At 45.5% G+C, this 12,568-nt stretch overlaps 1 protein-coding gene across 3 annotated transcripts in view; it reads left to right on the forward strand.

Moving 5' to 3' along the window:
• LOC140428312 (pleckstrin homology domain-containing family G member 4B-like) overlaps positions 1 to 12,568 on the forward strand; it is a 263,637-nt gene that overhangs the window by 122,536 nt on the left and 128,533 nt on the right. For all 3 annotated transcript variants that reach the window (XM_072514651.1, XM_072514650.1, XM_072514649.1), the window contains exon 3: positions 1,511 to 2,822. In XM_072514651.1, coding sequence (XP_072370752.1) covers positions 1,511 to 2,822 — 1,312 coding nt within the window. The remainder of the gene's footprint in view (positions 1 to 1,510; positions 2,823 to 12,568) is intronic.

Below are 12,568 nucleotides of genomic sequence, written 5' to 3' on the forward strand. Positions count from 1 at the left end.
TCCCCACATTGCAATGATCAAAGGTCCTATGTTAACATTTTGTTTTCATTAATCAATAATAGCGCCTTGCACTTAAAAGTCTACTGGTTACATGAATAGGAACATTTCCTCAACCTCCAATTAAACCTGGTGTTCTTTGTCTTATTCATCCTCCCTATTGGTCACACTGACCCAGAAAAAGAATAATGTACATAGCCACAAGCGCATATATGTCTTGGAATTAAGCTCTTTAAACATTAGCATGTGAATATGCAAAATCCTCGTGTTGTCAAGTAATGTATCTTACTTAATCAGCCTGAGTACACAGACATCACCGGCGAGCTGAGTTTAAAATGAATGAAATTAACCAAAACCTGTTACAACAGCTTCCTCATTGGATTGGATTGGATTGGATTTGTTTATTGTCACGTGTACCGAGGTACAGTGAAAAGTATTTTTCTGCGAGCAGCTCAACAGATCATTAAGTACATGAGAAGAAAAGGGAATAAAAGAAAATACATAATAGGGCAGCACAACATATACAATGTAACTACATAAGCACTGGCATCGGATGAAGCATACAGGGTGTAGTGTTAATGAAATCAGTCCATAAGAGGGTCATTTAGGAGTCTGGTGACAGTGGGGAAGAAGCTGTTTTTGAGTCTGTTCATGCGTGTTCTCAGACTTCTGTATCTCCTGCCCGATGGAAGAAGTTGGAAGAGTGAGTAAGCCGGGTGGGAGGGATCTTTGATTATACTGCCCGCTTTCCCCAGGCAGCGGGAGGTGTCGATGGAGTCAATGGATGGGAGGCAGGTTCGTGTGATGGACTGGGCGGTGTTCACGACTCTGAAGTTTCTTGCGGTCCTGGGCTGAGCAGTTGCCATACCAGGCTGTGATGCAGCCTGATGGGATGCTTTCTATGGTGCATCTGTAAAAGTTGGTAAGAGTCAATGTGGACATGCCGAATTTCCTTAGTTTCCTGAGGAAGTATAGGCGCTGTTGTGCTTTCTTGGTGGTAGCGTCGACGTGGGTGGACCAGGAAAGATTTTTGGAGATGTGCACCCCTAGGAATTTGAAACTGCTAACCATCTCCACCTCGGCCCCGTTGATGCTGACAGGGGTGTGTACAGTACTTTGCTTCCTGAAGTCAATTACCAGCTCTTTAGTTTTGCTGGCATTGAGGGAGAGATTGTTGTCGCTACACCACTTCACTAGGTTCTCTATCTCCCTCCTGTATTCGGACTCATCGTTATTCGAGATCCAGCCCACTATGGTCGTATCGTCAGGCGGGTATCAATGCAGTTGGAACTCTATTGACATTTTGGAAGCCTGTGGGTTAAGATCACAGATGGTGGGGACTGGGTGACTGCATTAAGCCCCTTTTGGTTTAATCGTCCACTAACCGGCATGTTTTATAGCCATCTCCATGTTACCAATAACCTGCTTAAGTAGCTCACAGACAAAGTTACTTATAAGTATTTTGCTCCAGTGAATTTTCTATTAATGCAGCTTGTATGTTCTTTCCCCCCAGGTTAGATATTCAAGTCTCCTGTTCCGTCATGAAGGCTGGCCTTTGTGTCTCCACGAGAAGATAGTGATACAATTGTCATCATTCAACATCTTTCTTCTGCGCCCTGGCGATTTCTATCTACAAATTCGGCCTGCTGGAAGACAGTCTACACGAATCGTGTTGAAATGCCTGAGCAAAGACCTCTGCAGCGTGGAGGAAAAGCTTGTAGCAGAAGTCTCCTACACCAATATATTTACAGCAGAATGGTTGGGAATGATAAACAGTGAACGTTCTGGCACACCTTTACACACTTGCCTGTTAGCCACAGAGAATGGGGTTGTGAAAGTGCTTTGGACTAAAATAGTACACCCTGAATTTATAACTAAAGCCAAAGTAGCACTAGAATCTGGACTCAAAACCTGTTCTGTTCAGGAAATGCAGAATGACTGTGATCCTGCTGGGATGACATTACAGACTGAAATGGAGACTAATTGTTTATTTAAGGCTTCCGAGCCAGACTCTGAAAATAAAGGTGATAAAAATATGACCCCCAATTCAACTCCGATAGAAAGTGCGAAATGTCTGAGCCACCAACCTGTGACATTTGGAAAGATCTCCCCAAACGTATGTGAACTTTACAATGAAAATGTTGAAGGGGATTATGTAGATTTAATGATGTTTTCTAAAGAAAAGTGTTCTGCTAAGAGGACTGCACACCCTCCATCTTCAGTGGTTCCAGTGAATGGCACATGGGCATGTGGAGGGACAATAAGGTTTTCTGCAGAACCTTGCACACCATGCTTAAACAGAAGGTCAAACAGAGACTTAGAACACAAAGAGATGAAATGTCGCTACCGTGAATCTTACATTGAAGCTCTGCAAAACCCTTTGAACTTTGGATTCAGTTTTCAAGAAACAGAAACTTCCAAAAAGAACAAGGAAGAAGTCTTGACCAACCACAAGCTTAACAGTGGTTCAAAAAGTCCAGTCTGCTCTGGGCAAAAGCTGGAGTCTAGGAAATTCAGTAGGTTGACTGTTCCAACATCATCGAAGGCAACAAATGAGGACAGATTATTGCCACATCCCATTCCACGTCCCGTCTCATTCAAGGAAACATATCGATCTACGGCCAAACATGATCCTCATGTACTTTCGCCATCTTCAGAAATGACCAACCGGCATTCACTTCCTGGTGCTCAAAGGTCATGTTTGCCAACTGATGACGCTACATCCTCAGAAATTATGACCAATAAGAAAGCTGTGCAAGTTGCAAAAAAAAGTTCAGTTGGTTACATATCTCCAAGAATCCGTAGACATAAATCCCAAGGAAAAGGTAAAACATATGGAATTATACTTGTGCCTAACATCCAAGAGTACATATCATGGCTATTGCCTCAACCTGGGGGTGGGGGGGGGGGGGGGGGGGTCTATAACCTACAGCTCTGGATTTGCATGCAGCTCTTTAACATCTCATTTCTGGTTCCCAATCTTTTTCCGTTGGATGTAAAAAAAAAATCAAAAAAATGGGAAGCTGTCTTTTATTGTGGGGTCTAAAAGCTAATTACTACGCTACACTTTATGGTTGCAAATGATTATTGTAACAGGAAAAATCATCACGTTCTAAATAAACCTCTTTATTTACATGTTTATAGATAATCCCTTTGATTTGGGGAACAGATTTTATGGATGTGTCTATTATTGTTTCTAATGCAACGATAAGTTATTCTGAAATTACTATTAGAAGCTATATGACCACAACAATCAATAGCTGAAATATTTCAATTTTATGCATATTAAATTAGGTTTTGTTATGAAGGTGACTTTCCCGACAAATATTTAGTTTAAAAAGGTGATAATTTAGTTAGGTCTATTTTAATTTAGATGTTGTGTCTCTGTATGTATAAAGGTAGATGTTGTTTTAAAGGCAACTTTACCAACAGAATTATAGGTGAAACAGTTATAAAAAAGTGATAATTCAGAAACCAATCTATTTTAATTTAGATTTTATAAAAATCGATTGATGCTTAAAGTAAGATTTTGTTTTAAAGCTGACTTTACTGATATAATTATGGTTTTAAAATGTAAAAGAAAATGTGACAATTCAGAGTTAGGTCTATTTTAAATTAGGCTTTCTTTTCTCTATTGATGCATAAATTCAACAAAGTTATTGGGCTGAATTCTTCCGCCCCGCCCGCCACAAGAAGGCCACAGACGGGCGAGGCGCCGACAATGGAAAAATCCATTGACCTCGGGCAGGATTCTCCACTCGCCGGGTGACTTCGACCGGAGAATCCCTCCCAATTTATTTATCATATTTGCAAATTATACATTCTACCAAGGGATCTGGCAGTTTGCCAAGTATTTGGTTGGTCGAATTTTTGTCTTGCAGGTTCCAGTAATTTTTCTTTTGGACAATGCACTTCTGAAATGAATATTCATTAGATTTGGGATGAATATTTTGTTTTAGAAACTCTTCAATGAAAGAGGAAGAAAAGCAAGCACTTGTCTGGATAAAAGTGCTGATGTTCAGAGTTCATCAACTTTGAAATTCATATGATCCTTCTGGAATACTCAACCAGAATTGGAGTCTGCAGGAACGATCGCAGTTTCGGTCAGGACATGCTCCCCTGCAAAGTGTTATGTCCATTCAGTTTTATTTTGGTGTGCTTCAAAGGAATTTGGAAGTCTTGTGGCGCAGTGGGTAATGTTCCTGCCTCTGAGCCAGATTTGAGTCCCACCCCAGGATTTGATGGCCAAGGAAGGTGTGCTCATAACGCGGTCAAACAGGTTGAGCGTGGCAACCTGCAAATCTTTCCAAACACGCCAGTGACTGGCAGTAAGAGCGGGAGAGACTCCTTGTCAGCCATGCTTGATGTAGACTGGCGCCCCTCAAGCTATAAGCCTCTGGTGACAGAGCAGCAACCTGTTCCAGGAATTACAAGCTATGGAAACAGACCAAAGTTTGCCTTAGTGCAACACTATGTGTGGGAAGAGAATTATAATTGAAAGCATTTGAATTTTAGTAACATTATATTTATCAAAGCTATAAATATTCATCTCAAGTTCTGATACTGAGCAAGGAGTAATATTATACATATTTTCTAGTTACTTCACTGGAATATTAACATTCATAAGACAGCAGCTACTATTTTAAATACTAATATTCTACTACGTCAATTTACTTTATGATTTTGTTTTAGATTATTTATGAGAATATTTGCATAATATTTCTTTTGCCTTTCATGCTAAGTATCAGCAATTGAGATGAAGAGCAAAATTAGTTGTATGGCTGATGTTCCTTGGAGCTGTTCCTTCGATGTTGCTGTAACTTTGGTGCCAATTGTATTTCTGCTGAACATCTGAAATGATGGCGATGGAGTGGGAGGAGCTGCATATTTTTTAACAATAGCATGAATAAAGAAGGATTGCTTGTTGGGTATAACAAGTCCTTTCCTGTCTCTAATCATTCCTATGTTTTTAGAATCATAGAATCGTGCAGCACAGAAAGAAGCCATTCAGCCCATCAGGGGCGGGATTGTCCGTCCGTTCACGGCAGCGGGATTTTCCGTTCCCGCTGCAGTGAGTGGGAGATTTGGCTGAGCGCCAAATTCTCCATCCTTGCTAGCAGCGGCGAATCCCGGCCCAAGTCTCTGCCAGTTCTTTAAAAGAGCTGCAATTCATCCCGTTCTCCCGCTCTTTCCCCTCGCCCTGCAGATTTTCTTTTTGTTCCAATTCTTGATCATGTTCACTACCTGAATAAATCATCATGGCAAATTTATGAGAAAGGAAATAAAATTGTTCCCTTTGGCCAGTGATGATTTGAGCTACACATTTTCTGCGACATTCATCTATGGCCCTCTTATTTTGTGCCTTGTATTGGAAGAAATTGGGCACCCCCAATCCTATCCAATGTTGAACCCAGTCTTTTACTGTAGTGTTATCGGGGGGCTGAATTCTCTGATCCCTCAGCCGCGTGTTGCTCAGCCGTTCGCTGGCAGTGGGATTCTATCTTCCCACCGCTTGTCAATGGGATTTTCCATTGTAACCCCCCATGCCACCAGAAAACCCGTGGGTGGAATTGCGCTGCCGGCGGGAAAAGTGAATCGCAACGACCGGAGAATTCCGGCCCAGATTTACACCCAGCACAAAGAAAGCATATGGCATTATTTTAAAGGGTGGTGGAGGGATGGCGATGCTGACATAATGCTTGTGAGCCTCAAAGTGACCAGTGAACGTGGGGTCTGGGGATATGAAGGACCAGCTGATTGTAATGACTGCTGTTGCTCTTTTTAACCTTCGTCTATTTGCTCTGATTACGTCACCTTTGCTCATGAGTCACCAGGTATCTTTATGATACCGCCACGTGGTTCAAGTTCAGGTTATGATTCAGGTTACGGGCAGCACGGTAGCCTTGTGGATAGCACAATTGCTTCACAGCTCCAGGGTCCCAGGTTCGATTCCAGATTAGGTCACTGTCTGTGCGGAGTCTGCACGTCCTCCCCGTGTGTGCGTGGGTTTCCTCCAGGTGCTCCGGTTTCCTCCCACAGTCCAAAGATGTGCAGGTTAGGTGGATTGGCCATGATAAATTGCCCTTAGTGTCCAAAATTGCCCTTAGTGTTGGGTGGGGTTACTGGGTTATGGGGATAGGGTGGCAGTGTTGACCTTGGGTAGGGTGCTCTTTCCAAGAGCCAGTGCAGACTCGATGGGCCGAATGGCCTCCTTCTGCACTGTAAATTCTATGATAATCTATGATGATTAATAATACAGCACACCGCTTAGTAAGGATTAAAACAACGGTCATTTATTATATACAACGAGCAATATTAATACACTAATACTAATATCTATATAATAAACCTATCACTACTGGCCAATACTTAACTTAGGAAGAGCCCACCAGGTCAGGGAAACGAATGGCTTGTCCAATCAGATCTGGCCCGCGGGATTCAAAAGGCTGCTACAGGTCGGTGGCTAGGTGTCTCTACCGGGTAGCGATCGCTGAATTCAAACTTACTATTGCCGGTGGCTGGTCTTGTGAAGGTCTCGAGCAGGCAAAGAGGAGAGAGAGAGAGAGATCTGAACTTGGACCTTCACTTTTATAGGGCCCAGGGGCTTCCCGCCTCCCGGGGCGGCCCTTGACCCTAAGTCCCAAGTGATTGGATTCTATCCCCAATCTCTGGGGTCGATGTGTCCAATGGTGAGGCGATTCCTCGATCGGGGGGTGGTCGCTCACCTGTCTTTGTTTCGGCCACTGCAGGCGCCGACAGGTCTGGCCCTGTATTCAATTGCTAACATGTTGCAATTGTTCCCGGGGATAGCCGATTTAACTGTGGATGTCTGAATAGATGGGCTGCAAACAGTCCTGAATGCAACTGCGAATACCTGGGTTGATGGATTGTTGATAGCCCTGAGTATCGATCTGGGCTACCTTCCCAGAGCTGAATATGCAAAACTGTCTGCAGCTGCCTGCTTGTGTCTTCTTGGCTGCTTTTCCCAGCAGTCATTCGGGTTAGCCGTTTTAAACTGGGTTTGGGCCAGATTAATCGGAACGCAGCCATTTTACATGGCTACACTGCACCTCATTTCATTAGACTTTCTTGGTGACTTGCCTGAAGGCAGATACATTACGGCCAAGTAGGATTGGGAGTGCTTTGAAAATAGTGCTCCTGGATGACTTGCCATTGTGTTGAAACCTTTGGGTCGTGTTGGAATTTTCAAATTGATGGTGTAGTGAAGTGGGGAGTTGGTAACCTGCTTGTCTCCAATTAATGGCCCGTTACTGTTTTGCAGCACCTGTTAACAGGCTGGGAAGGACAAGATGATGATTTTCAAGTTATATGTCATTAAAGCTAGAGCACTTTAGTGTACAGCTGCTGGGCCCAATAGGAGCCGAAATTAAGAGTCTTTTTCATGATGGAATATTTTGGCAATCAGGAATTATGCTGCAGATCATGTGCAATATCGTACAGTTGTTCTTTTGGCCACATCTGTGCATGTGAGGCCGTTGGTCTTTATAGGTCCTGCCTTTGTTTTTCTTCAAGGTAGTGGCAGGCCCCATCATGGATGCCACTTACTATTGCCACTTGTGATCTGCAGGCAGCTCCCCCCTCTTGGTAATGAAAGCAAAATACCACGATGCTGAAAATCTGAAAAAAAACAGAAAATGCTGGGAAAAACTCAGTAAGGTTGATTCTCTGAGCCTCCATGCCAAAATCGTGATCGGCGCAGGGCGGAGAATGGGCATTGACGCCGGAATGCGGCGCGATGCCGCTCCCTCGATTCCCCGGAGAATCGCCGCGAATCACACGCGTGCAGTCTACGCGAGCGGGTGCCCCCCCCCTCGATTCTCCACGTGTAATTGGCTGAGTTCCCGACGGCGTGGGTCTCTCCTGGTCTCACCCGTCGGGAACTCGGCGTGGCGGCTGCGGACTCAGTCCGTGGCCGCACTGGGTGGGGGGCAGCGGGGATCCTTTGCTGGGGGGAGTCTCACGGACGGCCGAGGCAGCGATCAGGCGGCACCGATCTGCAGACGCGCGCCATCTCGGGGGACCTACATTACTGGTGCAGCTCCGCGGTATGAGTCCGCCGTGTCCCAAGGGGCGGCCGCCACAGGCCGCCATTGTGCAATGTGCGGACTCCCAACTGGAAGTGCAGGGCCCCCTATCTGCAGCCAGAGCTGCGGGAAGCACTTCGTGGCCCTGCTAGCCCCCTGCAAATTGGAGAATCACTCTGGACTTTCCTTAAGAAATGCCCGCGTTTTGACGCTGACGTGCGGACAGAGCCCCGTTATTGGAGAATCCCGCCCAGTATGTCTGGCAGCATCTGTGGAGAGAGAAAGAAAATTTATGTTTTTATTCCATATTACTCTACTTCAGAGATGAGTCACCTGTATAACTGTTCTTTAGAGTTTTTCCAGTATTTTCCACTTTTATTCCCATCTCTTGGCAATGCCTGGCATCACTAATTGGGTGGCAAGCTGACCAATGGCCCAGTTAGGGCATTTGCATTTGACTATTGTGTTGAATGAGTGGCACTATTGTGGTTCGGATCCAGAAATGTTTGGTTTCTCGATCCCAGATTGAATAGTCAGATCCAAAAACTGGCCAATAGGCAGGAGTGGGAAGCATCCTAGCAGTTAAGTACATTGTAAGGGAAAATGTTTTATTTTTTTAAAACACCTGTCATGGTTTATGAGCACTTGTTGCACAACCCTAATTACCCTTGAACTGATTGCCTTGCTAGACAATTGCAGAAGGCAGATAAGAGTCAACAATAATGCTGTGAGCCTGCAGTCACATGTAGGCCACATAAGAATGTGTAGATTTCCTTTCTCTAAAGGTTTTTACAACAATCAATGATAGTTTCATGACCATGTTTACTGACATTAACTTTTTACATCAGCTGCTAAGGTAGGATTTGAACCCCTGTCTCTTATTAACTTGGGTTTCTGGATTGCTGGTCCAATGACATAACCACTATACCATCATCTCATCATACTGCGATTGATGCCAGGATGTGATTGGAATGGATGGGGAGTCTCGACAAGGGAGGCGAAGGCATCTGTCCCAGCCTCTTGCCATTCAAAAGAAAAACCTGTGTTGAGTTTGAGGAAACGCCCAACCAGGAGTGTAAGGAAATAAAAAGTTAATTATTGTTAAACAAAGACTCTATGTGCACAGGTCGCAGAAGGGATGACCCAGCTCACAGTTGGGCCAAGGTTTTAATGTCCTGATTTGCCTACCTGCTGAGGGACCTCCGCCCCTCAGCGGGGGTGCTCGCGCGCCACGAGACTCACTGGGAGCCTAATCGGCAGGGCCCCGTGGGTTACGTGTATGTTACAACACTCTGAAAATGTAATAATTTACCTGCCTGAGCATCTTCTGGCCATAGATCATAGATCATAGAATTTACAATGCAGAAGGAGGCCATTCGGCCCATCGAGTCTGCACCAGCCCATGCAAAGATCACCCTACCTAAGCCCACACCTCCACCCTAACCCAGTAACCCCATCTAACCTTTTTGGACACTAAGGGCAATTTAGCATGGCCAATCCACCTAACCTGCACATCTTTAGACTGTGGGAGGAAACCGGAGCACCCGGAGAAAACCCACGCAGACACGGGGAGAACGTGCAGACTCCGTGCAGACAGTGAACAAAGCCGCGAATCAAAACTGGGACCCTGGAGCTGTGAAGCAACTGTGCTAACCACTGTGCTACTGTGCCACCCATGTTACGCTTGTCCTAATGTAGGAAACATGACTGCTCCCCCACTCAAACAACCAATCAGATTTATAGGTTCATTGCAAGTGACCTCATTGGGATTCAATCTGCACATTTCCTTTCCACTGGTGACAAGATCACTTGCTGAAAAGAGCAGGTTAACATTGAAGAACAACTGAAAGACGTCTGGATCTGATGTTGGGAGTGTATTATTTGTCATTACCCTCTTGTTAACTGCTCCCCCAGCCCAGTTTCCACTAAATGATGGGTGTTAGATTGTGGAATTGAAGTTTGTGTTTCCCAGTCTTCACAGCACTTTGTCATTTGGTCGGTTCTATTCTTCCTATTGTCCAGTTACAGGAAGTGCAGTATGTATTCAGCGTGCTGCCCATTGGTACCTAATGTATTGCTTATGATGCAATTATCAGGGTACTAATGATCTAAGTCACGCAATTGATTACGAAGTACTGAACAAAGAAAAACATAATATGATGGGAGGGTGGCACGGTGGCACAGTGGTTAGCACTGCTGCCTCACAGCGCCAGGGTCCCGGGTTCAATTCCGACTTATCTGTGTGAAGTTTCCACGGTCTCCCCGGGCGGGATTCTCTGACCCACCGCTGGGTCGGAGAATCGCTGGGGGGGGGGGCCCACGGTGGTCCGGCCCGGGGGGGCCCACGGTGGCCCGGCCCGCGATCGGGGCCCACCGATCTGCGGGTGAGCCTGTGCTGTGGGGGCACTCTGTCCCTCTGCGCCGGCCGCTGTAAAGCTCCGCCATGGCCGGCGCGGAGAAGAAACCCCCTGCGCATGCGCAGGGATCACGCCAGCGGTTCTGCGCATACGTCAGAGCACGCTGGCGTTCCTGCACATGTGCCAACTTGCGCTGGCTGGCGGAGGCCCTTCGGCGCCGGTTGGCGTGGCGCCAACCACTCCAGCGTTGGCCTAGCCCCCGGAAGTGCGGAGGATTACGCAACTTCCAGGCAGCCCGACACCGGAGTGGTTCACGCCACTCCTTGGCGCCGGTACGGCTCGGCCGCCGGTTCGGGGAGAATCCCAGCCCCCGTTTCTGCGTGGGCTTCCTCCGATTTCCCCCCACAGTCCAAAGCTGTACAGGTTAGGTGGATTGGCCATGCTAAATTGCCCCTTAATGTCCAAAGGTTAGGTGGGGTTGCGGGACCGAGGTTGGGTGCTCTTTCAGAGGGTAAGTGTAGACTTGATGGGTTGAATGGCCTTCTTCTGCACTGTAGCAGTTCTATGATTCTAACTGTTTTTCAATAAAAATTGAAAACATGAACTCTTATCCACCGCCTTGAGCTACATAGGTTTACTGGACATCTCTCTCTGAAAATTGATAAGGAATAAATATTAAAACCTTCAAACCATTTCTTGGCAAATGAAACTTCGTGAATAAAACTGACACTAAATTAAAACAAGTTGCAAAGGCATCTAGGAACAAGAGACCCAAGGAATAAAGCATGTGAGTTATCAGAACAATATTGCTGCTTTTCTTTTATAAATTTACAGTACCCAATTCATTTTTTCCAATTAAGGGGCAATTTTAGCCTGGCCAATCCACCTAGCCTACACATCTTTTGGGTTGTGGGGGCGAAACCCACGCAAACATGGGGCAAATGTGCAAACTCCACACGGACAGTGACCCAGAGCCAGGATCGAACCTGGGACCTCGATGCCATGAGGGAGCAGGGCTAACCCACTGCGCCACCATGCTGCCATTGCTGCTTTTATAAGCATGAATTAAAGCACATTGTAAATGCAATTTACATGGTCGAATGTTGCTCGGTATAGTATCAAGATCCTTGCACAAACTCAGAATACTCCAGGTACAAATTGGATAAATAGTTCACTTGTTCTATTCCTAAGTGCAGTCATCAAGCAATGAATTAATCTTTCATCGTTCAACGATTTTTGCTGAAAACACTTTGATGCAAATCCATAGACTGTTAAGACCACCTCAGACTCTAGTAACCCTTTCATCACATCTAAAGCTGCCTGAAACTTCCTAAAATCATAACACAGCAACAGTGATTTGTAAGCAAGATACTGCAGTGTGCACCTTAATATCAAACACCCAAGCCTTAGGCCATTCATTTAGCCTCACATGTATTATCTGGAATCAAATTGCAACAGCAGCATCCAGCCAACGCCCTTGTGTTCTTCCTATTTGGCCATGTTCCAGTTTTTCAGTACAAATGCTCCAGGCTGCTACAAGTGGAGACAATGGTTTAATACGAGAAATGCAACACGGTTCCTTCTATGTTTCAGTTCTCAATTATTCTCCGCCATGCTTGAACCAGTCTTTTCGAATACTGGCTCCCAAAACAAAACTGTTAACTGGAGAGATCATTTACCACTCCTTTCATATACAATTATCTGGAAAAATTAAGGCAATGTCCTTGTAATGTTGTAAGTCTACCACAACATTCTTTTAGCACTTCCCGCAGTCAGAGGAGCTTTTTCCCCATGCACTTTTAGTTCCAGTTAATTTTTACAACAGACATTAATTGCTGCCCTGGTCTGGTTGTATGGAAACCAATTATTTTCCAGTACCTCACTGGTCATCATGATGAATAAATCTAGAGAATGAGTACAGATAAGTTATTGAACTGTAGGAGGCATTTCATACATGGGCTGGATTCTCCGTTTTGGAGACTAAGTCCCCATGCCGGCGTAAAAACACTGGTCTTTTACGCCAGGAAAACTGGCGCAAAACGGCCGCCGATTCACCGTTTTGCTGGGGCTAGCAGGGAGGCAGCATAGAGCTCGCAGCTCTAGCTGCCGATACGGCCTTGAGCATTTCCAGTTCCTTGGCCATGCATGCGCTCGGCGGTGGCTTGCAGC

The sequence above is a fragment of the Scyliorhinus torazame genome, chromosome 8 (assembly GCF_047496885.1).
Source record: "Scyliorhinus torazame isolate Kashiwa2021f chromosome 8, sScyTor2.1, whole genome shotgun sequence".
In the NCBI taxonomy this organism is placed as follows: Eukaryota; Metazoa; Chordata; class Chondrichthyes; order Carcharhiniformes; family Scyliorhinidae; genus Scyliorhinus; species Scyliorhinus torazame.